The 26,466-nt window shown below is 44.1% G+C and overlaps 1 protein-coding gene across 1 annotated transcript in view; it reads left to right on the top strand.

Annotated features, from left to right (window-relative positions):
* Window positions 1–26,466, top strand: part of LRIG1 (leucine-rich repeats and immunoglobulin-like domains 1) — a gene marked incomplete at its 5' end in the record, with an annotated part of 55,863 nt that overhangs the window by 16,983 nt on the left and 12,414 nt on the right. Inside the window, 6 exons of the mRNA XM_009702823.1 lie at window positions 7,515–7,652; window positions 8,686–8,829; window positions 11,129–11,272; window positions 12,121–12,264; window positions 17,298–17,441; window positions 21,373–21,453. Of these exons, the coding sequence (XP_009701125.1) occupies window positions 7,515–7,652; window positions 8,686–8,829; window positions 11,129–11,272; window positions 12,121–12,264; window positions 17,298–17,441; window positions 21,373–21,453 (795 nt within the window). The remainder of the gene's footprint in view (window positions 1–7,514; window positions 7,653–8,685; window positions 8,830–11,128; window positions 11,273–12,120; window positions 12,265–17,297; window positions 17,442–21,372; window positions 21,454–26,466) is intronic.

Here is a 26,466-nt window from a genome sequence, read left to right as displayed (position 1 = left end):
CCAAAATGATACGGTGGCAAGTCAAAAAAGTCTAGTGAGAGTAAATGCAGATCAAAGTGAGAGAAAGAGCTTTTAAAAATTACATCAGTTGCCTCAGTGGATCTAACACACAGCATAAGGTCATCTAACAAGTCAGAAAGTTTACATAAACATTGCTAGTGCGGAAATATCCTAAGAGAATATGTATCTCACTGGATGTGGCGTTTTTCATTATGTTAGAAGAAAGGCTTTCCATCGTGCATTCATACTGAACCCAACAAAAGCCCTTAATGAACGTTCATCAAATCCAGGCCCTTGCTTATGTCCAGCTACTCTGAAAGTCAGCTTCTAAAGAATATGCTTGATCTCTGCCTAACTCTTATCCATGTGGCTGCCTTATGAAAGAGCTATGAGAACATGCCTGGCAGGAGGATAACATCTGCCTGTGATTAGGTACCCAGGGCCCAAGGATGCTCCGAGGCCACGCTTGGCCTGCACCGGGGTCAACAGTTGCAGTCCATCAATGTGAAAGGCAGATGAGTTTGGGTGGGGGGCCACGAAGTAACCTTTAATAGATAGGGAAAACATAGCACTTGAGTCACACTGGTCTCGCATGAATAGCCCTGTTGACTGCAGTGGAACTATTTGTGTGAGTAATAGTTTGCTTGTGGGAGTAAGGACTTCGTAACAGAGCCCTTCTGCAGTGTCACTGACTTGACTTGCAGGTGGCTGCTGCACCCAGGTCCAAAGGGATGAATTAGCAAATCTTGTCTCCCAGACGACTTTCTTAAACATCCGTGACCTGGAACACTTCACCATGAAAAGTTGCATTTTTTTCTGCTCCCACCTCCTTCCAAAAACAAGGCAAAAAACAGCTTTATTTTTTTAACACTCAGTCTGTACCAGCCTGCATATAGCTGTGGGTAGTTCATGCTTCATGCTTGTCCATCCTAAACCACCAGCACAGGGCAAGAACATAACCTGGTGAATGAAAGCCCCCTGAAATATATCTGTTTTGAAGCTGATCTACAGCAGATGGAGAAATGTCTTCAGACTTTCTGCTATAGTTTGAGATAGTTGGAATAGCTCTGTCAGCCTGTTCTTGCTTTATGCTTATACGTGATGGTTTTAAGTGAAAAACAGTGTAAAGTGATCACAGATTTTGTTCGCTGCATTTTAGAAAGACCTTTTTTTGAAGGAGTGCTAGGGAAAGGGAAGATCCTGACTTACAGGTGTCAGGCAGAGTATGTAAACCTTTAAGGGAAAGTTAGGATACCTGTAAAAATTATGCAAGGGTATTTTTTGCTGGTGTGTTGTTTGGTTGGGGCTTTTTTTGTGGCTGACCCTAAAATGCGGTGGCTGCTTGGCCTGCCGCTGCTCTGCTCTTGTTGTGCGTGCAGCCAGCACCTGAACAAACAGAGCTGTATCTGTGGCAGGCCGGGGCGTCGCCCGTTTTTTTTTTTCAGAGATCTGAGAAAAGTGGGGGCTGCTTCCATGCATCCTTGCTTCCTGCCAGGACAATAACCCATGCAGCCTTACTCTGAAAGGACAGCGGGGCTGTTCTCATAAGCAAATAAAGCGCATGTTGTATTGGATAAAAATGTACATTCTCGTAATGGTACAAAATCTTGCGCCTCATGGATTATCCTGGCAAGGCTGATATGACACTGTGAATTGTCAGAGAGCTGTTGGGACTTTCCTGGAGCAGTTGGGAAGCATGAGGGCTTATGCACTTTGGGCAGTTCAGTCTTTCAGGGAAGGTCTTGCACGAAGAACTAGAGGATGGTGTGCTACAGATTTCCTGCATGCTACCTGCGTGTTTACTTCATCTTCTGCTGCAGAGATAGTTTCACTACTCCAAGGCAGATCTTTCACAAGTTACAGTACAGAAGAGAAATTTTTTCTGGAATAAAAGTCTTTGGCAGCAAAAAAAATTTCACAAGTAAAATGTTAAAATCATGTAAGAAGTTCTGCATTGATAAACTGCACAAACTTTGAGTCAAAGCTGATGTCCAGATCCCAAAAACATTCGCATCTTTCCTTCTTTCTCTACGTTAATAGGAATCACTTGAGACATCTTCAGTTATTGATTGTAATAAGGTGTCCAGAACAAACAAACATTTCTGTTGCTGCTGTTGTAAACCCAAACTCATCTTCCAGTTTATCAGTTCCCCTTCATCCTTGTCAGGAAAATTTCTCATGCATTGCATTCTACTCTGAAACTATGACTTTTTTCTTCTTTTTTTTTTTTTTTAATTTGTGTGCAGTGAGTGATAGGCTAAAATCAGATGGTAGATCATTTAAGGTAAGAGTTTAGGAACCCATGTCTTCAATCTTCTTTAGTGTTTCTAGGAGGATCAGTATTAGACCTCCATAGGAGGAGGAGGGCAGGTAGTTCCAGGCATGGGTTAGTCACAGTGTATGCGATCCCTCTCCTCTTACAATGCCTTTGATCTTGCCCTCTTTGCATGGCACATCTGACACCAAACCTTGCCTGTCCTTCAGTAGCAAACCCCATAACTCTTTCTGGCTCCAGCATTTAGTTTCTTCGATACTTTCCCAGTATGGAAATATTAACCAAACCCTGAACTTCCTAATCTCTGTGCTTCTAGTCTTGTGATCTCCCTCATATGCTAATTTTGAAAATGCACTGGTATATTAATAGAACCCTACCCGAGGTGCAGAGCCTCTCTTTTGAAGCTTGATTTTATTTTTGATGCCTATAACAGGTGTTGGTTTAATAGGTTTGCTGTATTACAGCTTGCTTTTTTTTTTTGTAAGCCCAGCCAGATCTGTAAGCTGACACTACATGAAGGCCAAGCGTGTGACTTCTCCCTGCCTTCAGCCTTGCTTCGCACCAAACATTTGTGCTGCAGACTCCCAGCAGCCAAGGCAGCCTTAATTCAAGCTTTGTGTAAACCAGGAGGTTTTCTGCTGATTCTATTTAAATCAGTCCAACCAAAGCCCCTCGTACATTCCCATCTGAGGGTCTGCTTGCTTTGATTTTCCGCTGTCAGCTTTCTAATGGGCAGCTGCCGAGGGGAAGTGAATGTGGCTTGAACAACAAAGGAGCGTGTTTGCGCTGCTCTCTGCATCGATTTCACACAAGTAGTTTGAAGCCACGGTCTAAATTAAACTGATTACTGTTCTCCAAAGGACAGGCTTGCTGCAAAGAGGAAGGTGAATTCTTCTCCTGTTAGGTCTAGTAGAAAATGCTTCACAACCTGGTTATCAAATAAATATTCACAAAGACGCTTCGAATGAGGAAACCCACCGGGATTAAAGTGTAACTTTACCTCTAAAATACAAGCTGAGATTCCTGGAAATGCTGCAAGCTTTTGACTTTTGGCCACCTGTTGTTTTCCTGCCACCCTCTTCGGCTCCCTCCTGACTTAAAGCAAACCCAAACATGCTTTGGCTTTGCTGGAACATTTTGCTTGTTTTTCTGTCTTGCAGCAGCCCAGAGGAGCCCAGAGCGTGCGTTTGCTTCCCGACATGGTCCTCACGGTCTTGGTTCAGCAAAGAGCTGGTTGATGTTAATCCAAATCTCCTGTAATCCTGAGGGGTCTATTCAAGAACAGTGCAAAGTGCAAGGGCTAAGAGGCTGTGCTACCTTGGGGTGTTGAACTGGGGGTCAGGGGGTTTGTGAGCAGGTTAAGCAGTGGTGGCTGGAGGGATGGCTTCCCTCAGCTCTCCTCTCTCCCTTTGCAGCTGTAGCTGGTGCTGACCTAAGGGCGGAGCGGTTCCTGAACAAGTGCCATATGTATGCGGCTCAGAATGTGAAAGTAATCCGTTGCTGACTTTGAGTTACCTTAGTTTGGCACTAAGATGTTACAGTTCAAGATCTGCATTAGCTGCAAATGAGGTGTCTCTGGGAATGAGGTTGGGTATGAACTGGGAAGTTCAACTGTTTTAGCCAGATCCTCCTGTATTCATGAGCAAACCCAAATGGACTTGGATGGGCTCCTTAGTTCCTATGATTTTTTTTTTTTTTTTTTTTTCCACTTGAGCTGCTTTCACTTCAAATTCTTAGTCCTCAGTGAAGGCAGTCCTGCATCATCCTAGTCCAGTAATACGTTCCCATACACATTGATAAAGCAGAGGTAGAGAGGGGTTAAGAAACTTGCCCAAGACAGATGAGTCAGTGCCAGAGCTGGGAATAGAAAATAAAGAGACTTGGCTCCCACTCCAGGCTGTAATTGCACAATCTCACATTGAAGCCCTGTCGTGGTGTACTCCTGAGGTAACGCTGGCTGAAGTGAGACAGGGAAAGCTGTTTCTAGGCTGTGATACCTAAGGAGCAGGGAGAGGAAAAGACTCCTGGAGGCAAATTGGTTGTGGAAGGACCGATAATTTGTGCTTTAAAGCCTGGTTTCTGCAGTTGGTACTAAAACCTGATCTGTCGCCTTTGAAGCCAATGGAGTATAAACTAAGGAGCTAGTTGGGAAAAATCCAGCCCTTTTCCAGTCACTGTGAAAGGGGAGAGGCAAAGTCATAGTGTTGCTGGTCTTTTTTTCTGTGAAACACTCTTGCGATGAGATTGGAAACAAAGGCAGGCAAGCTGAAAGGATCCAAGTAATAACAAGAAGGGTTAAATCGCATTTCAACTCTTACTGAAAGAATGAAAAATAAAATGTAATCAAGCTAGTAAAAGGTTTGGACGATGTTGCATTCATATCACATGCTGTGTATAGGAAAAGTCAGCCGGGCTGGTTTTGTTTGAAGTGCAGTGCTTTGAGAGGGTGCAGTGCTTTGCAGCAAACTGTCTGACATTCCCCAGCTGGGACTGGCCAGGAATGGTGTTTGGAGCTGAGAGTTACATTTAGAGTCAGCCCATGTTTGAAGGAGACCGAGAGAGGGAGGGAAAGGAGCCTGTTTTTTTCCTGTGTGAAGTAATGCATCCATCTAATCTGCTAGCTGTAGCACATGAAAAGCAAGAGCCAAACGGACAGAAGTCACCTGGAAACTGCAAACATGGCTCAAACAAAATAGTTCTTTCCTGTTCTTTTCTTCCCTCCTTAAAGTCTGTCTTCTGGGACGGGCTGGGAGATCTGGCAGGCGGGCAGATTGGATATATGTTGAGCAACTAAAGCGCAGAAATATTAATACTCAAAAAAAATAACATTGGCTTCTGAAGAGGACTTCATGTCCAAACTGAGTCTGTGCTCTCAGTCCCTTGCAGACTTAGCTGCCCTGCACAGGGATTGTCAGGTAATTTATAGATTCTCCACATTCATTCGTACAAGCCTTCATTTCCTGTTAATTTACGGCCAGATTCATCTCAGCCATCACAGCCGAGATGAGATCAGAGTTGAACTCACGGCCCCTGCTTCAGGAGAGCTCCAGAAAACATGCTCGGGGTTTGCTTTTGCTTATGTCTCTGTTGAGGTGCTTTCCTGAATTGGGGTCGTGCACATGTTTAACGGACTCTCTTCTTTCGAGGAGGAAAAAAGATTGAAGTTTTTGAATTCTACTAATCGAATTAATTGCAGAAGAAACTAGTCATTGGGGAAAAGAAATACTCCTCGCCCCTGTGGTCAATTTATGGAGGTCACAAAATTCTGGGTGTGGTGAATTTTCCTGTATTTTAGTCTCACTATAGTATAAATTCACTGGACTTCTGTTCTACTATGTGCACGGATATGAAAATTCAGTCTTTATTCCTAGCTGTAAGTGAATATTGGTTATTTGGATAGTAGCCATATTGTTGCCTTTTATACAATTTGTGGTTGTAGAGACCTGTGTGCCTGTAACCCATGGAATAGCCAGTTCAGGGGCATAAGTTACGACTTCTCTTTGATTTTCTTGACACCTTTTTGCATCGCATTAGCAGCACAATGCTATAGTGGTGTAAAATTTGTCCTTAATGTTTTGTGATCCCGCACTGACTTAATTAAGTAGTATTTAAACTCTTTAGTTAAAGTGGCATTTCTGGAAATGTTTCCCTGGTATAAGCGAGGATCATGTGCTGGCTGTTTAAATGGTGAGTCTCCAGAAAGGAAATTGTGCTGGGGATGCAGTTTTCACCCTCTTCCCGTTACAGACACCAGCAAATGTAGTGGTGAAACAATCTGGTTTTAATAACAGGGAGGGTAAAGGAGCAGATCACAGTGCGGGGAGCAGTTCCCTTGCCGTGTGCTATTGGTATTTTCTTTTAGGGGGAGAGGTTTTCTTTGAAAGGGGCTTGTCTTGAACCCCTGGGAGAGCCTGAAGTGGGGGTGAGACTGGAGAAGACGGGCTCCTAGACACCCATCGGCTTCAGTGCCTGGAAGGCTGTGGTCGGCTCATCCATCAGTTTTTTGTTTCAAAGAGCCGATGCTTTGTCGGGAGAGCTGGGACATCCTGGTTTGCATTCAAGAGTGCTTTCACTGGCTGCTGTCTCCTCTTCTGGTTACTCAGTAGGTAGCCAGCCGGATTAAGGCACAGTACTTGTCTGAACCCTCTCTACTATCTCTTTATTATTCAGCAAGTTCTCAAGTGTCTGGTGAGCGTCTCTGTTTGGAGTGCCTCACTCTCAGCCTTGCCAGTAATATCAGTGACTGGTCTAAATTCACATCAGGCATGTGCTCTGCTTCTTGTGACTAATGCACAATGTATTTTTTTAATTGATTGCTGTTCTCTCTACTGATTCAGGTCAGAAAGGAGTCAGAGGAAAGGACTTGGGGGATTTTTAGTTAGACCTTGTTGAGTACAGATGAGGTCTAGAGGTATTTAACTGTTCGATGGCTGCAGAAACCCTGAGGACAACTTGTAGTACTTTCTCTAAAGAAAAAAATTAGGTTGAATGCTTCTTCAGGCTGGTACTGGTAAGGCAGAAGATGCAGGTAATTGTTATAGGGTCTAATCCTGCAGCTGGTGCTTGGACAGAGCACTGGCACTGCAGAGTTGTCCTAATTGTACTGTGGGACAAAGGTAGCAGAAGATGAGGAAATGTTTGCAAGAATGTTTGCAAGTCCTCTGACAGTATTGCTGTGCATTACAAATCATTGTAACATAGTCCAAAGCTGGGAGTTTTCAGAAGGAAACGATGTTTTGTAACTTTTGCTCAATTCGTATTTACTTATCTGTTTCCTGCTCTGGAAAACCCATCCTCAGTGTAAAACAGCGGCAGGTTGCTTAAACCTTTGATCAGCGCTCCTTGCCTGCAGAATTAAAATCCAGCCCTGCAGTCCCTGCATGTAACAAATCCATTCTGGAAGCGCAAGCTAGTGGGAGACTAAGCCCAAATTACTGTAAGGAAAACTGATAAATGGAGTCAGTAGTTCTGTAGGAGGGAAAAGTCTTATACTATACCAGAAAAAGTGTCTGGAAGCTTGCAAATATCTGTGAGCTAGTCTCTCTAGCCATAGCAACAGTATGGGGATTAGGGAAGGTCTCTCTGGGGTGGGTTTCTCCTGGGACAGCTGTTGAAGAAGCACCGCAAGTCTGAGTGTATGAACACAGGGGCCAGCCTGTGGGCCTGCTGTGGCCTCAGATATCTTTCTGTTTTTCTAAGAGAACTGAATTGTCTCCGTTTCTCCTCCTGACTGTTTCAGGCATCACAACAAGATCCGCAGCATTGAAGCAAGTCAGCTGAAGCCCTATGTTACCCTGGAAACATTGGACCTGAGTTTTAATGACATCACGGAAATCCGAAACGGCTGCTTTCCGCAGGGACTTCACATAAAGGAGCTGTGAGTTTTTTTTGTTGGGAACAGCTTTTGTTGAGTTACCACAGTGGAGAAAAGGGCCTCAAACCTTCTTTAAAAAACAGGAGAGGGAATGAACATACAAAGTATGGAGTAATTCGTCAGGATTTTAGGCACAAAGGAGAATTAAAATGCAGCACATTGTCTCTGCTGTCAGGTTATTTTTTGAGCTGTGTCTTTTTGCTTTCTGATGTATCTATAAAGAATGCAGATTATTATTCATTGTGTTGCATGGGAATGTTGCCACAGAGAACAGGTATCCTGTGTCCTTCAGGTGTGGGTGTCTTTACAGCTGGAAACTTAGAAGCCTGGAGAACTGTCTGCAGCAGACCTGTGTCTCTTCCCCAGTGGGAAGTGTATATGCTGTTTCCAAGATCAGCCCATGGGCATCTGGAAGAGGGAAGGGAGAATGACTATTTCATCATTAAAGAGGCTACTGAATGTTAAGAACAGAAATATGTCATTGGTTATTTGAAGAAAACCAGGGGTTAAGCAGAGTAACACCCTCCCAATAGAGATGTTTGCCTGTTCAGGGAGACATAAAATAATCTGTGGTTTAGGTACCTTGGAAGAGGTGCAGATAATCTGCTTGCATTAAAGTTTGCACCTGAGTTTCTGCCCCTGGTTGTAATAGGATATGAGAGTGTTGGTGTGACTGATGTTTGCCTGTTCTGTAAAAATGGCCTCTGTGACTAAGACTAGGGTCCGAGTAAGAAAGAGCCCTGGGACAGATGCTGAGGGAAGAATGGGGAATGAATAGAGTCATGCTGCACTGGAATATTCTCCACTTTGTTATTTCCACTCCCAATGGCCTTGCTGAAGTAGGAGGGTATCAAGAAGCTCTTGGGAAGTGCGCAGCACTTCTCAATGTTCATCATGTGGTTCTGGGAAAGACACTGTGCTCTTTGTGCAGCCAGAAATCCAACTGATTTGAAACCACCTCTGTAATTTCGCCAGCCTGTCTGGACACCAACTAAATGCTGATTTCTGTTCATTTTTCTGCTGTGATTTATTGCAGCTACCTGGGGAGCAACAGAATCAGCACCTTGGAGCCTGGTGCTTTTGATAGTCTGTCACGGTCCCTGCTAACACTTCGTCTGAGTAAAAACAGGATCACTCAGCTTCCTGTCAAGGCGTTCAGGCTACCCAGGCTAATACAACTGTGAGTAGAAATGTGCACTTTAATTAAGCTCAGCCACGCTTTATGGAGACAAAATGTCGCTGAGGATGTATGCACCAAATGTCACCCTTCCTCACCCGCTATCTATAAAACTTAGAATACACCATGTAGTAGTCCTCTGCCAGCACCTAGTAAGACACATTGGGAGGGAGTCCTTTTTGTCTTGTAACTATTGGCTTTTGAGGCCGTTCTTCTGATCAGGTGGGAAGGAAGGGATGCTGCAGCAGACATTAGCATCTTGTGCAATTGACAGTGTAAAACAAATCCATTCCCTTGAAAACTGCTGGTGTCTGTGGCACAAGAGAGGTTTGGAAGATGTTTCTATTGCGAGTGACAGAGCTCAGCTACCACGTTAGTTTTTCGAGACCACACAGGTATCGTTATGTGGCAATAAAAAAGCAGTGACGGAAGGTTGTTAAACTATGCAGTGATATTTGGGCAGAGACAATGGTATTCTAAATGAGTTAACACAGACATCATTGTTGTCCTGCCTGCGGTCCATATGGCAGGAGCTGCATGGGGACACGTAGACATCTGCAGCTATAAATATACTTTATGTGTAAAATAGTAGCACTAATGGTTTGGCTTTTCCCTTCTGCTGCTGTTGGAGAAATGGACCCAGCCTGAGGCCTGTTGCAGTCTTTCCATCAAATTTGATAGGCAAAAGGTCAACCTCTGTCTGTTAACATAAAGTCCACAAAAGCTGTTGGAACTCCTGCCTCTAAATGTCAACCTCTTGATTGAGAGACAAATTCTTAAGCCAAGTTGTGTCTAAGGAATGAGTGCGTGTGCATTTGTGCTTGCATACATGTAGGATCTATAGCCGATTTGGGATTGAACAGTATGACAAAATAGCATATGCATCTTAAAAGTCTGTTTCCTCAGCTGGAAGTTGCTGTCCATAGACTGAGAGCTTGTAATCCACTGTGTTCATCTGCATCATGTGCATAACTGTAATAAAAATGAGGATTAACTCAATCTGTTCAGGAACACAGTTTTCACTGAAAGTTGGAGTAATTGGTACTCTTAAAGAGAGGCTCACAGCTGGTTGTTTAACCCTATAGATAAACATGCATGAATTGCAAGTTATACAGACTTGATGTGTTGTAGAATTTGTGTACAGTTCTTTTTCTGGCAAAGCGTAGTTCACTGATAGCCTAGGAAGTGCAGTAAGGCAAGAGTCTTTAGGGCTGCAAACTTTTTAATTGCTTACTTGACTTTAATTACACTCAACTTGAGTGCAAGTTCAACAGTGGTTTTTTAGGCAGTTAAAAAGTAAGCTTAAAGTTTCTGCGGCTTCCTCATCTTTTCCAAAACAAGTTTTGATGTTGTAACCTCCACCATTTTCTTCAACACAAACCCTGAGTAGGGAACTACCCTAGTTAGTCTTGTATGTGCAGAAGGGTATCCATTTTAAAAAGCTCTATCTTCAGCTTTAGTGCATTGTATTGATGAAGTTTTCCACTGACTTTATGGAACTGGGTTTTCACCTGGTATGTCTGGGTCTAGCAATCCATAAGACTGTTTAATATGGGTTGGTAAAGCATGCTGTGATGATGTTCATATTCCTATTCAGAAAAAAGGTATTCTCAAAATTTAGGAGTCCCTCCCCACCCAAGGGAAGGAAAACAAAAAGAGAAAAAGAAATTTAATGAACCAAGTTGGAGATCTTTGTATACAGAAAATACTAAGACTGCCTTGTTATTGGAAACAACTTGTTTCACTTTTTATTAGTTTCTTATAATAAGAAAAAATGTGAAATTTGTCAGGGGAACTGAAAGCTTTCCTTTCAAACTTAGCCATAAAATTTCCTCTTGGGCTCACAGTTCTTATGGCACCCGCTTATTTCAGACCACATTTTTACTGGGCAATTACAAGTCCTGTAAAAACAATGGGTTGTAAGGGAAATAATGCTGATGTTTAACTGTATTGGTTTAAATGGTGTCTCTGCTTGCGAGAAGATGAAGTGTGAAAATTGGTGAAAAGGATAAATGGCTTAAAAGAAATGCAGAGAGAGGAGGGATGAAGAGGAATGGCTGCACTGTCTCTGTTATTTCTCTATAGTGAAAGTCTGTCCTAGGGTGAGTTTATTTAAGCGATCACACCCAGCTGACTTCCCTGGCTAGCTCTGGGATTGAAAGTTTCCGGTGTGCTTCTGCTGTCTCCTGGGAACCGTTGACAGAGGAGTTGTTGGCATTGCTGTCCCCATTGTATGCTGCACAGATGATTTCATGAGAAAGGACTGGGATTTAATAAACTTGTATGGCCTTGGTGATTTTAGGGAGCTGAACCGGAATCGCATCTGCCTGATTGAAGGCCTGACGTTCCAGGGACTGGACAGCTTGGAAGTCCTGAAACTCCAGCGCAACAACATAAGCAAATTGACTGATGGGGCTTTCTGGGGTCTAGCCAAGATGCAAGTTCTGTAAGTTGGAGAGATGGGCTCTTTTCCCTTAAACAGCCTAGACTTCACCTACTATCGTGTCCTTCTCTACATTTTTTAGCAAGGATTCCCATCAGAGACCTGTGGGCATCTATGTCAGTCCTCGTGCTTCTTTCTATGTCCTGCAGGCACAGAGCTCTGCCATGCTACAGCAGCTTCTGTTGAGTTGACCCACGGTTTACTAAAGCTCATTGCTTTACCAGGTGTTCAATAAAAAACTCCTGTTTTTCAAGCTGTGGCGGTATTCCTTTGAAAGTTTGATGATTTGAACATTCAATAAGATCTCAATTGGTCTTTAAAAGCTCATCTGGCTTCTGCAAATTTGTTTTGACTGATACATGGAAACTCTGTGTTGCAAACCTTATTATTCTGCCTCTTGGGATACCTAGAAACCAAGCTGGCCTATCTCAGTGAAGTGTTCTTTCCATAAGAGAGAACAGATAGTCATTGCAGAGAAATGCTTGAAACTTCCAACATGGCTAGCTTTCAAGTGTATTTGCAGGGTTACAAGTGATCAAGGCAGCACGTTTTTGGACGCTGCTGTCACACGACTGAGACTCTGCAAATGCGAACTGAATGGGCTGCTTTAAGCCCAGTTTACTTGCAGTGGAGCATACCTCTGCAGTCACAGCTCATTCACAACACATTTCCTTTGTGTTGCCCTTGAATTTCTGTCCTTCGCTTGCACAAGAAATACCCACACATGCACATATCCATATGAGTATGTAGAAAGGTGTGTAGGAACGGTTAGAATCCCATCCTTGTTGGAAATTCTTCAGCGTTTGACCAGTGCTACTTATCTGTCAATTCCTTCTGATTTTTCTCCACAGCCACCTGGAGTATAACAGCCTGACAGAAGTAAATAGTGGCTCTCTATATGGCCTTTCATCTCTGCACCAGCTTCACCTCAGTAACAACTCCATATCCCGCATCAATCCAGATGGCTGGAGCTTCTGTCAGAAGCTGCATGAGCTGTAAGTTGGTTTCTACTGTGGTTGGTTGGGCAGGGTTTGATGCTAATGTAACGTTGGCAGGAAAGGGGAGTAAGGATTTTTTTCCCAATCGCTTGGCTTACAGCTCCTGCTTTATCAACCTGTAGAAATGCAGGAACTGCAATCTCTGAAGTGATGCCCTTGTTATTCGTGATGTTACAACCTTCGGAGCATCTGATTGAAATAGGTTTGCACCAGAAACAAAGACTAGAACCCACTAAAAGTGTACAGTGCTAAAAGACCTGGAGAGTTTGTGATCTGCGGCTTGCCAGTGCTTTTTAGCTAGCTAGTTACCAGACATGCACAACTTGTCATATAATGACTGTACAGCCTGAAGGAAGCTTTGCTTTATCCTCTGTATTTACAAAGAACAATCATATTTTTAACCAGCAGAGATTTCGCCCTTTAAAGGCAGTGCTCCTTGTTTCTCCTGTTTACACTTTACCCTTCCTGTAGGGCTCAGTTGTTGAAAAGTAAATACATTAACTTTGCTCTCCTGAGATTTCCAGCTGTGAATACACTCTCTTTGATAAATGAAAGAAAGCCTTGCTGCTGAGGACAGCCCCACAAGGGTGTCTTTTGGGTCTGTGGCACTGCTTAATGCCTTTTTGAAGAGACACACATGGATGCTTGCAGTATTTACAGAAGTAGCTGTCATCCCCTCGGTGGGACTGTGGAAAGATTCACTTTTTTCTTTGGGGAACTTCACACATGTGGTTAGCGGAACTGTAATTCATTCTGCTTGATGCTCAGAAATCTCTTGTTAAACATTGTCAGAGATTCTCCTATCCACCAAAAAGCAGTATGGTAAAGCAGCTTCTTGCTTTCAGAGGCCTCACTCTGGATTCAGACTAAAGGTCAGTATCTGCTTACCCAGCTGTGAGTCCCTAGTCTTCTGGAATGTGGATTCAGAGATAGGTGGACATGACACATGTCATTCCTTTAAGTTTAGAAGCTGTGGAATTAATGTGTTAGCCCAGGGACCAGCTGTGATCTTCTGTTGAACCCAAATTATTCATTCAGATGTGAATTATTTTTGGGGGGCACAAGGAAATATTTTATTTTTTGTTTTAGTTAAATACATATGTGATTGTTTAATTACCTAATTTTTCAAATTGCTGTGAAACTGCCCATGCCTAAAGGGCTCCTTTTCTTGGCACAGTACTGCAGACAGCTGCAGTTTCTTCACATGCAGATCCTCAAGTGATATTTTGCTAGGTTAAGGCAGTGTCAATGGAGAAATCCTCAAGGTAGCAGATCAGAATTGGCACTGTGCTTTGCATGTGGTCTGCTTAAATCTGAAGCATCAAAAACAGGGGAGTCTGCCTTCCTAAGGCACTCAGTTGGATCCGTGAAATAGCCAAATTCAGATCAGTGCACTGTGTTAGCAGCACAGCTCCGTGCGCTTTCTGCTCTCAGGGACGCAATATGTGGTGCCTGTGTTGAAGCTTTATTTCAGCCTGCATTCAGATGGGATGGGTAAGCCCCATCTGCATCTTGCAGAGCTAACGTAAGAAGTCTTTTAGGGAGAACTATGCTTGTCTTTTCTACCTGACACTGTCTTTGCAAACCCTCATGGTTTAGCTCGGAGATTGCACTTCATGCTGAGTCCTTTATTTGTCAGGTATGGATTGGGATCTCTCGCCAGCAAGTTAGTGCTAATGATGACCTGTCCTGGCTTAGAGGCCATCCTCTGCAGTAACTGCAGAAACCCAGTGCAGGGCTCACTTGCCCTGGTGCAGAATGGGGTAGACTTGGAAAATGCCTGGTGGTGTGAGGTGGTAGGAGCCACTGGGGCGTGCTCAGCCTGACAAACAGGATTGTGCTGGAGTGTCAGGCCAGAGACGACGTTAGCTGAGATTCGAAAGGTGATTATGTGGGTGTTAGCACACATCTCTGCAAAATTTTACAAGCTCTTGCAGGTGTTGCCTTTAGGGTAAGGCTGCCGCAGGAGTCATCAGATAGTCCTAACTGAAACTCCCACAGCTAAAGAGTACTTGTAGGAGAGGTCTGCTCTGAAAGTGAAGGGTGAGGAAAGGAGACACTAGATACATCTAGACTGCCTCTGTGCACTTCTTTGAATGGATATGTTTCATTCCTTATTAAAAGATCTTTCCTCACCTCCGCTATTGCTAAATCTACTGGGTTTCATTTATCAGAAAACACTGTCTGTGGTTGTACAGGGAATGAATGTCAAAGTCCTTGACCCAGGAAAGAGAGGTGGCCAGACCCCTGCTTATCTGTGCTAGGGAAGGAGGTGGTAATCTGAAGGATGAGTTGTCTCTCCTTCAGCTGTTGGGAGAAAATGTGACCCCAAGGCGCTGATCTGATGAAAAAGCTAACAAGGAAAAGTTAACAAAGAGAGCTCTTGACTTGTTATAGGCATGAGAAAGGGCTGATTGTATTCACTAGTCAGGTGCTAGGGCATCAACATCATGGAAAAATCCACAGTGGGAGCATAGGATTTCATCAGAGGTAAATGGTGACTTGGCTGCTGGGTCTTTCTTTTCGCTTTTTACCTATAGTTTGGTCGATGGGAATGAAATGCATTAGATGTACCTGGTCCAGAACTGGCTGGCAGCAGGAGCCCCAGCTGCACAACATGTTTCTGGTTAACCCCTTTACGTGTCACTTCTGGCGTGCTGCTCTGTGTGCTGCTCTCCCACTTCCTTGCCAGGCCAAAAGGGCTGTGTAGACAAACATTTCCACTTGTTTGTTCCAGTGATTTCTCACTGGTAGAGAGATGACAAGGTAGGGGAACCAGCAGAGACCTGCTAACTTCTCATCCAAACTGTTGAGGAGGAAAACATACTGTTTTGCAAATTGGCCTGTCCCATTGGCAGGAAGCAGAGCCCTTACATGTTGACAAAAACTGCTGCCAGGTACGTTAGTTCCTGAAACCTTCCATCTGGTTGCGGCCATTGAGAGTCCTCTAAATACTGCTGCTGTCTGTCCATCTTGAGGTGATGTCAGAACGAACAGAGGGGAACATGCCTTCACCAGTTGTGGCAGGAACTCTTCTGTGTAGAATCAAAAGGAACTATTTTTTTTCTCAGCGAGGTTTAGGATTACTTTTGAACACTTTTTTTTTTTTTTAAAGCCAAATTCTTTAATCGCAGGTGAGGACATAATTTTGACCGGATGCCAGTTCTTCATAACTAACACTACAACTTCTTTAGGAATGAAAATATGTTGTCCTATACCTTCTTCAAACTCATTAATCTTTGCTGAATTTTTTCCAAAGCTTGCCCTCTGCCCACTCACACAACTAAAATATAGCTTGTTTGCCAAGTAAATGACACTCTCAGTGCTTCAGAGTATGTGTCTGTTTTGACTTAGGTTTTGGCTTTGCAGTGGCTTTCATGCAAGCCCTAGACACATTTTTAAGCAGACTCATTAACAGGCAGTACTAGAAGAGGAATTTGGAGTTTTGGAACTTAGTGAGATTTTTTTTTTTTTTACCTTGTTGTCTGTACAATGAAGGATTTCAGTGCTTGTTCAAAGCTGCGTGACTCCACTTTTTGAAAAGTTTAGCAGTCCAAAGCCTCACATCTTTTGAAGTGACTTGTGCTCCCAGGTCACTATGGTATTTTTGAAAATCCTACACAACTGCCCTTTGTAAAGAGATAAGCTTGAGAAAATGTGAGTAGCAGCATGTAGCTGAATGCCACTTTTTATACCCAACATGTCAGCGTGCAGGCAACTTAAAACTGAGGCTATTGCTGGCCGCACTCACCTGCCAGTAGCCCTGCAGGGCTTACCCAGCTGCAGTGACTTCCACAGATCAGGAGGAATATACTCGCAGCAGGGAGCTGTGGGTGAATGTTTCAGGCTGAGGGTCACTGACGAGTGACTCTGCCTCTTGCTACCCCAGGAGGTCCCTCATTTGACAAACCAAGCTGGCCTTCAGCGTCAGCAACGCTGTGGCTTTACTGCTTGCATAGAAGGTGGTTGCATAGTGTGTGAAGTGTCCACAGTGGCTTGTAGCTTCCCATGGCCTACTGTCAGTATCAAATCTCAGAAGCTTCATCTGCTCCCTGGCTGGGAGAGAAAAACGGCTTTCTTCCTACCAGCTTCCAAACTGCAACAGGAGTAGCACTTTAAAAAAAAAAATAAATCTGCAAAACCAGAGATAATACAGGCAAGGGGAAGAACAGGATGGAAAACTAGGAAAAAAAACAACCCTCCAATATTAGTCACTTGTGAGTGGAGAAGATTTCAGGCAGGCTGTACACTCCTTGACAAAGGGGAGCGGGAGGGAGGGCGGCTGGTTTACAACAGATACCTCCTTCCTGCGCATGAAAGGAAACATTCAATTGCCTTGTGGTGAAATGCTTTTGGCTCTCAACTGTGGTGGAACAGGCTGTGGAGACACCCACACCCAGACACCTGGGGCTTGCTGTGCACAAGTGCAGAATGATAAGACACCTCCTGAATACAGAAGTCTGAACTCTGCCAAGAGCGTGTGTGAACTTCAAAATCCATCTGTTTGACGTCACTCTCCACCTCACAGGGCGTGGGGAAGGAGGGGCCTGCGTTTTCCTGTAAGCCTCGGAGGGAGTCCAAATGGGAGTGAGGATTGAACACAACCAGGACTGATATCTAAGTGTTACCTATACATCTGGGGACTGAGGAGGGGTGGTGCTCCCAGACCCTAATCTAGCCGTACAGGAGAAAGAGTAGCTCATCCCTGCCATAACTGACAGCATGCATATTTAAGTTATTGCTCTCATTCACTTCTGGAGGGAGCGCTTCTCTGTTGCCTGTACACAAGACTTCCCTAGAGCTGGGTACCTCCTCCTCCTTTATGGTCATCCAGGCTGCCCCATGGGTATCTTGTGGGAATATTTGCAGACTGCAGTCTTCTTTCCTAATCAAGCTGTTAATATATCCACCCAGTACACATCACCTCTTGTAAGGTGGTTGTAGGGGGCAGGCAGTGGTTGGCACAGAGGAGTTTGGAAAATACTGGTTGGATTGACAAGGGCTGTTGTGTTTGTTTCTTTTCTCCTCAGAATACTCTCTTACAACAACCTAACCAGGCTGGATGAAGGAAGCTTGGCAGACCTTGGGGAACTGCATGTACTACGACTGAGCCACAATTCCATCAATCATATTGCAGAAGGTGCTTTCAAGGGACTCAAAAACCTACGTGTCCTGTAAGTTGCTCACAGCTTTTGTCAGCTAGCACCCATCTTCCCTCCACATTTTGTGTTCTGCCAAACTGTTCTGCTTTGCAGTTGCTTTGGGTGCCTGTGACCTCAGCATCAAATTCCTCTGCGTGCTGCTTTGTTGTCTTCAGCAGCTGCTGCATTTACCCTGTTACTCAACTTCAGAGAACTTGTGTTTTTTAATTAAGAGTAGTTAGGAGAACTGCGGTTGGACTGCTCAGTGGGGTAGGGTGCTTTCCGAGTAGAGGGCTCCGGAGTAAAATTATAGGAATGTAGGACAGGATCCTGAATCTAGCCCAGCTGAGCAAAAATCCCTGAGGTTTCGGTCCTTCAGCTAATAGCAGAATTTCTCTTGCTATCATATTGACTTCGGTTGAAATTCTTAGGAAAGGACAGTTTCATTCTGCACTCAGGACGAGTAGGGAATGTTTCCTCCCACTGACAACACTGGAAATTCAAATATCCTCTTAAATGTGCTATTGAGCATTTTTGCATGCTATTACTTTTTTTTTTTTTTAATTGAATAATAGATTTAAAATTCTGGGTTAAGATAGTGTTAAGAAGAAAAAAACAATGGCAAAACCAAGAAATTTAGAGGTTGGGCTTGGGATATGTTTATACCAGAAGTGTAACAGCACATGAAGCTTCACCCAGTCTTGGGTCCAACTATGGGAGCAAGAAGCTGCTGCGGGTGCCATGAGAGTAACCAGAAGTCTTTCTCTTTAATGCAGAACTGGGCTCACTTGGGTCATGAAATGTTCTGTTGCTGTGATTTTCATGATAACCCCTGAACAACATAAAAGTTGCCATGCTATCAAGAGACAACTTTATGTGCCCTAATACTAAATTGCAAAATGATCCAGTAGTGCCTATGGCCATTTACCAAAGACTTTTATTTTAAAGTCACTGACACAACATGAATCCTGGAAAAGTGGCGCTGGAAATGAGCTTACTAGTCTGTATACCAGCTTCTAAGGTTTTAGGGCTAGTGGAGACCATTAGACAGATCAATCTGACCTCCTCTGGGAATCCAGCTGTACAATTGTGCTATTATGCACTGTTAAACCCAAGAGCTACGTGAGATTGAAGTACATCTGGGCTTGCCTTAGAAACGTCGAAAGATGGGGAATCCAGTTCTCATAATTGTCCATTCCTGCAGCTGTGTTGCCTCTGTTCTCCCTGATTTGTACCTGCTGAGCTGCTGGCTGCTCTCCTCCTCTCTCTCCTCATCTCTCCAGAGGCTGCGGGCTCAGCACCTTCATCTGGGACACCACAAAGTTCCCACAGTCTGTGTTACAGCACTGTCCTGCTCCCAGGCTGGTTGAGTTCAGCAGACCGATTTAATTCTTCCTTCAAAAGAAAAAAAACACACTTTGATACTTTTATTCCTCTTCAGAAGCTCATTGTAGCCCGAGTAATTAAAAGGAAATGGGAACGGAGAGATCTCCCCTCTTTACAGTACTTTTTGCATCTTACTCTTTCCTTTATTGAAGTTCACAGTGAAGGAAGTGACTGGAAAGTGAGTTTGGGTTTTGTTTGCTTTTTTTCTCCTTTTTTAAAACTTAAGCCAAAGCCTTTCAGCCACTGGGCATTCAGAAGGGGACCTCTCTGAGGCAGCTGTCAAGACCGGAACTAAAGGTTTCCAAAGAAAAATGGAGGGGAAGGGGAGCTGGTAGTTCTCTTTGCCTTGCAGTGAATGTGGAGCCTCTTTTATGTCTAGGGCAGAGGGGGGAGGCGGAGAGGGAGTGTGTGAGTGAGCTCTAATTTAATAAAGAGAAAGGCCTATTGGGTCCTGCACCTGGTGAAAAAGACCCGAGCATGCTTTAATTATGGCCTATTGTTGGGGAGCCTTTGGTGGGTGTGAAACTGCTGAAATGTGGAGCTATTCAAATAGAGGTCAGGCCCAGAGACCTCAGAGCACAATGATTAACAAGGCTGCGAGCATTCAAGCTCAGCCAGCCAGAAAGAATAGGAAATTGGCAACAGGGGCTGGGAGAGGAGTTTGAATACAAAGAGAGCTAGGCCAAAATACCCCACTCTTTTTTTTTTCTCTCTCTCTGTTTTCACTCATTTGTTAAAAAGGTTTTTATTCCTCCTTTCTAACACTAAACCTTTGAGTTGCCTCTGGATGAACAAGCAATACCATTTTCTTTTCCTTTTTCAAGAAAACACAATGTGTGGCAGTCAATTAATAAAAGTGTGTGTCAAAGCTCCTACAGGCTGTTCCCACTTGTCTGTCTCTGCCATGGGAAAGGGTTTGCTGGTCCAAAGACCAGTAGCCTATGGTAGAACTGAAGAGGAGAAACGTCTGAGAAGGGATTTGCCCTTAAACAAACAGAACAACAGGCATTGGCTTGGCAACCATAGGGGAAATGCAGAAACTTAGCTCCAGGAGGACATATTTGCTCCTACCCCGCTTAGATAGTGGTGAAAATGCCAGCACGTCAAATTGTCTCTCCTGGACTTGTCTCTTATACCACCACAGCATTATGTGTGCCCACACCCCGCGGGGATGTTGAGTTTTTATCCATCCCTTTGGCACAGACCAACCCACAGATCACCCTGACATCCACAATGATGCCGGCTAAGGCCAGGGTTCCCCAGGGACATGAGATTCAGGTCTCACGCTGAAGCCAGCTGAGAAGCAGGAATTGTGGCTTTTGGCCATCTCCCTTCACACGTTTAGTACACATGCCAAAGCCAAGAAACAAGCAAAGACTGCAGCCAGCTTAGGTACTGAGAGCAAAAGTCTCAGCTCCATCTCGGCTGAGGAAAACCATGCCAATATTGAAACTGTGGGATTTTTTAAATTTCTGTTCTCTTCTTATGGGTTATTATGTATTTGTGCTGCATAGCCCAGAAGCTACACTATGATGCCTGTGTCTGGAATGTTGCAAAATGCAGAAGACTTTGGTTTTTTTTCTTTTTTTGGTCTTCATATTTTTAAACTGGAAATGTTCTGATAATAATCTTCAACAGGTGTGAAAGAAGTACCTGTGAGTTCCGGGGTGTTATCTGGATGGCTAAGTTTACTTTGTTGTTGGGTTCTGCTAGATTTTAAATTAGATTGATGTAACAAAACCAACAAAGTCTATGTATTTTTTCTTTCTTTTTACTTAACATTAGAAATGATAAATTTGTGTCTGTGTTGCTGGGTATTCATTGCTAGCTGGAATTAAAGCTAGGAGGGAAGGATTTTTAAACAGTTTGTTTAAACAGCTTTTGTGGATCTCTGTGTTTGTTCTGTGTGCTTGTTTTTCTTCAGACCTCTTTGACTCTTGTAATTGATGGTCAATTTGAAAGCCAAAAGAAGCTAACTCTGAAAAAGGAATTCTTAGTCTTTATTTTTTAAAAGAAGTGGTTATACAGAGAGTTAGGCTTGTGTAGGGATCACGGTGCTTTCCTTTGTTGAGCTTTCAAGTTCATTGCCAGAAAAAAATGCAGCTTCATAGAAAATACACCGCATCATCTTCCTAAGATACAGCTATAGACAAATACATGTATAGGTTGGAATAACCAAAGTTATCTTAATTCATGATAGTAGCATTTAAGGACAGCTGTTTCTTTCAGTTTAGTTTTGGGACTTTATTTTCTTCCTCCTTTTTGGATGCATAGAATTAGAAAAGGACTGAAACCTACTTGTTAAAAAGTAGCTATCTGCTCATGCTGCTGTCTCAGAAACAGAGGGTTTCAGCTAGGAAAAAGCCAGGGCTGTTTTTGGAATGCACCGTCTCAGCATAGGTCAGTGCAGGAAAAGTGATTAGTGCTGCTTTGCTGCAGGACTCTGCTTTTTCTGATAACTGTCAAGAGAAAATGGGAGGATCTTTGTGTGGGATTCTCAAACTTTCTTCCATTTGTTTTTAACGATGAGCCTAGGACTAAGACACTGGTTATGAGCTCTTTCTTGTCCTCTCCCCAGGGAACTGGACCACAACGACATCTCGGGCACAATAGAAGATACCAACGGAGCCTTTACAGGCCTAGAAAACCTAAGCAAGCTGTGAGTATCCCTGGGTTTGAAGTTCTGCAAAACAGTTGTGTTCTGTGCCTGTGTGGGGCTTGGTCTCTCCCCTGCAACACAGCCTTCCTCCCTTTGGAGTGAGATAAAAATCAACAGAAAATCTGAGACATAGTAGTTTTGCAGGCTCACTGCAAGAGTGCAGATGTGGTTCTCAAGCACTTGTGCTACTAAGCAGATATGAGGCGATTATAGTCCTTTTAAAGCAATTAACAGATGGTGCCACATACTGTAGTTCAGAGACACAGGAGAGAGAAAACTTCAGTTGTGTTCATCTATAAGATTCAGCACAACTGTTCCTCGCTTCTAAAAGCAAACAGCAACAAAAAAGACCCCTTGCAGTCTTCAGCGAAGCACTGATTGAGGCAGCAAATAACAATAAACAGAAGAGAAAAATCACCCTATTTCCTGTTACAACAGAGGATTGAAACAGGATTCGTTTCTGTGGGATACTCTGTCTGAGAGTGATCTTTTGGGCTTGCTTCCATGTGCAGCGACAATAAAAGGCACCATGGGGCATAGGCTCTTAAAGAGATAAAAAGAAACCTAAGGCAAGCATGCGCCTTGCAAATGTTTATAGCTTGCTTGGCCCTTGCAAGTATTTTCACATTGCTCTGTACTTGTTCGTATTCCATTTGAAATCGGCTCTATAAATCAACCCTGTCAGAGAAGTCTCTGATGGCTTGTGACAAATCAAGAGTCTTTCTAATCATTACCTCTTGCCTTTGTTTAAGTTCTCAGCACCCCCCCATCACGCTCTCTCTGATGCCGAGATGACACAGCCAGAGGTGCAGTAAAAGTACCTCGATGGATAGCAGATGGCTAGAATGAATCCTGGCAGGCGGTATATTGTCGTGCTCTCATTAGAGACTCCTGGGGGAGTGGGAAGAGCCATGGCAGGATTTGCGCGGATGTAATGCTTAGAGAAGAAAAATTTGAAGTCACAGACATAGATGGCATTTGATCATTGTTGAGGGGAGTCACTGGATCCAAGGAGAGGGGAACGAAGTTGTAGCTGTGAGTGAAGTGAGGCAGAAGGCAGAGAAGGACTTAAGGACCAGGAGAGTCAGGCAGGGAGGTAGAAGAAGTGTGGGAGAGAGAGAGGTCAGTAGGAATTGCTGTGCACATGGAGTCAGGGAATCTTCCCACGAGTTGCTAGAAAAAAGGCAGAGGAGCAGATATGGTGGGTAAGAGAGTCCTTCGCTGCTGTTGCTGAAGTTTTTGGTTTGTCTGAAGAAACCAGTGAAACCATGTGAGCGGCTAGAAGGGTAGCGGGAGCAGAGGCTTTCTCCAGAGGGATTTGCAGGCTGCGGGATTGTGAGTCTGTAGTGCTGCTTTGACAAGGGAGAGAAGGACGAGGAAAGGAGCAGAGAGAGAGAGAGAGCTGTCCTGGTGCGACATCCACCGTAGGGCATCCTTCCAACATGGCCACTGGCATAGGAGCAAAAGTGGTGATCCCAAGTGATTTGGATATGTTAGAAATGCTGGGTAAAGATAACCGGAGGGAGGTGAAAAGCCAGAGGAGACAGCATTGAGGGGAAGAGTTCAGTAAAAGAATTGACTCAGCAACCAAGAGAAATGAGCGCTGCTGAGTTGTGGGGGTCAGGCAGAGGCCAGGAGGTACGGCAAGGAGCGGGAGGAGGAAGGAAGGGAGCAGAGGCAGCCTGCAGGGTTGTGTGTTTGGAGCTTTGGGCAGAGCAGCTCAGAGAGCTGTGAAATAGCCATGGCCCGATCTGATATTTATCATCCAGCACAAGGAAGGGCTTCAAACGATGACCAGTTTTGTCTGCCAGTAGCAGAGGATGCGGGAAGGGTTTGTGCAAGGCTAAAGAACCTGGGTTTGCATCTTTTTTCACATTGTGGACCTCTGTCTTTCATTGCACACGGGCTCGGGCCAGTTCTGAGTCCTGTTGAACACAAGGATGGGGATGTGCCTGTGGTTTGGGGCGGGGGATTGCAGCAAATTCCATAGCCTGGAAGAGCATGTGGATCAGGTTGGTCCCAGGCAGACAGGAGTGGTTTGATTACCAAACAGCAAACCTGCTGTGACACAGACAGGTTGCTGGGGTCATTCATTGTCAGCCAGAGAGTAAGGCTAGAAAACCCCTCAAAATATGAGATTATTTCATTATATTTCCTGAAGTATTTTGGGGACACTTGGGAGTGGTCACTTTTAAAGAGATCTGCTCAGGTTTGTTTTAGCTCATCAGCACGTAAATCCCAAACTTGCAGTTTTGTCTAAGGATGAATTGAGTATCATTCTTGCTGGCAGGATTTTTTTGTAAATAAAATATCAGCCTTTACAGCAAACATTTCACTGCATGATTTAGGGCCTGTGTTTAAACCGTCAACCAGCTTTAACTGCATTAGCATACAAAAAATAAATGGGCACTTCAGAGGAGACCTTCCAATGAATTAATAATCACCTCAGCTCTGTGGAGATTGCCTTAAAAGCAATCCCTTTGATCTGGCAAAGATTAGCCTCTGAAAGGATTTAGCACAGAGCGGGTTGTTCACTGAAATGAAGGTGTTAAACTGAGAGGTGGGGAGGCCAGTCACTTTAGCCTTCTGTGAATTATATATGAAGCTCTCCAGGATGGAGAGCAGAGGCCTAAATTAAAATGTTGCTTCAAGAAAGAGGGACTTGAGAAGCACCGAAGCATAAAAAGCATCAGTGGAATCGCTGGGGAGCAAGGAGTTTCCTAATTATTCAAGCTGCTAAATGTAACCGGTTTTTTGATGGCTCACTCAGTGAGTGAGATCTTCCTGCAGGTGCAAAACTGGCTGGAGGAGAAAATGCTGCTTTCTAATGAATTGCGTGCCTAGCGTGTAATTACACTTATGCAATCACCAGGAGAGCACGCTTGCGCCTAGCTCTGCCGACAGTGGAGGAGCGTTTGTGGACTGCAGCAGGCAGGCTAATTGTGGAGCTGCATACCGCCGCGTTTGCATTCCAGCATGCCACAGCCCTTTGAAGGGGGCCGCTGGGTTCAAACCATTTCAGAATTGGAGAAGTGGTTAGCTGAAATTTGAAAAGCAGAAAGATTTTAATGAGTTTGCTGGGGCATGGCTTTATTACCAGTGTGCTATGTATTTCTCATGTATATAGCCGTAAACTTGTGTGAGCCAAGTGGTGTATACGTTGTGTATTCACATCCCCAGACATACTGCTTATCTCTGCACAGATAAGTAAACAGATGTAATCAGTATCTCCAATTTTCAAAGTCCAAGATTCACTATGAACGATAAATAGAAATCTCCAGTTATCAAACCCAAGCTTAGCACAACACCCTCATTTAGGAGTACGGCTCCAGAAATTAGTGTGTATGGGTGCAGCCATATGACCAGAGTTTGCATATAGTAAATTATTTACTATATTAATCGTTCTAATGTTTTTTTCAAAGCCTTCATTAATACAACATCCCTTTTACCAAATGATGGTACGCTTGATTGCACACATCCTTTGGTGCTTGGGGGATTTCACCCAGAGCAAAAAGCCACACACACTCAGGCAATAAATAGCACCTCTGGTACCCTGGTTTTGGTGCTGTAACAAGCCACTAAAGCTGGCTGTAGATATTTAGAATGATAATGTTGATAAAGCAGGTTGCAGCTATCTGGAGCTTTTAATCTGCTACCAGCATGCCTATGATAGCTCTCTTTATTCTCGCTTCAAATAATTAACAAAGGGACACTGCTCTGAAGATTCAGCTATGGTTTTGTACCAAGTTAACTCTGTGCATAAGAAAGGGCTTCAAGCTTGTGTCTCACTGTGGAGGATGAGAGGTGGCTTTGCCTGAAACTGAAGCTTTTGGTTGTGTTTTGCTCTAGAATGGTAAGATTTGTGATTCTGAGGCCACAGACCTTTTGTATGGAGCTAGGAGTAAATGGCCTTTCCTATCTACTCAAGGCTTAGAGTGGTGGCTTATCCGGCAATACCACCATCAGGGTGATTGATTTTGTGAGGACCTACTCGGGGTCATAGTGTTGCCCAGTGGCCAGCACCCAGTTTTCCTCCAAAGACAACAGGCTGCAAGGACAGACTGTGATACAGTCTCAGTCCTCACTGTCATAACAGCGTGATGAGCCACAATTTTCCTTTCCACCTGTTGTGGCATCCACTGCTTCATCCACACAGAAACTGGGCTCTCTGGGTGCCAGTGTTGAGACACCAAATTATCCTGACATTTGAAGGGTGCTTTGCGGAAAGCCCTAACAAGCTCCTGCAAATGTATTTGCTCATGTAATGGCTGCACATACTTCATCTTCTACTCCAGCCTCCTTTCCCGAGCCAGTAGCAAGCAGTGGGACCATCATAGTTTTAGAGCCTTTTAGGGTGCAGGTATAGATTGCGCCCTATATTGAAGGAAAAATCTTGAAGGAAAACTCAATCAAATGCAGCACCAGATGTGCCAGTTTACCTGAGGTGTTAGTGACGACTCGCATTGGACACCATGTGAAGCAGGTGGTGATGAAAGATGCACCTGGAAGATAAACCTTAGACAGAGAGAACCTGGGGAAGGAAAGCATTTCCTAATTAATGACATTGTTTGATGTTTTATTAAGACAGGTGAGGAGACTATCCATTTTGCCTGAACCCTGCCCCTGACTGATCACCACTGGTCAATATTTATAGAGAACTGTTACTTTGCAGATAGCAGCTGGGCTGTGATCGCTCCAGCTGGCTGTTGCCTGCTGATAGTCCCCTTCTTGCCACTGTGTAGTACTGTCTGCTGCTTCGGAGGAGTGCTCTCTGGTCACAGATGCAAGCAAGCATGCTCCTCAGCTCTGCACATTACCTTTTTTCTTCCTCCTTTCGCCCCTTGAAATTACCACTCAGCTATTATTTATTGCATTATATTCTTTGCTGTTGTATTTATAATAAGCCAAGGAAGGAAGTGAGCAGTCACTTCAGTTAGTGGCTGTGTAAACGTGCAGCCAAGAGACAGCCCTCAGCCCTTGTGTTTGGATGTCCGTTCAGGCCAAGCAGCAGTG

Source organism: Cariama cristata, unplaced genomic scaffold, assembly GCF_000690535.1.
Source record: "Cariama cristata isolate BGI_N322 unplaced genomic scaffold, ASM69053v1 scaffold4396, whole genome shotgun sequence".
NCBI classification, from domain to species: domain Eukaryota; kingdom Metazoa; phylum Chordata; class Aves; order Cariamiformes; family Cariamidae; genus Cariama; species Cariama cristata.
The sequence above is the reverse complement of the archived record's forward strand: the minus strand, read 5'-3'. Positions and strand labels throughout refer to the sequence as shown.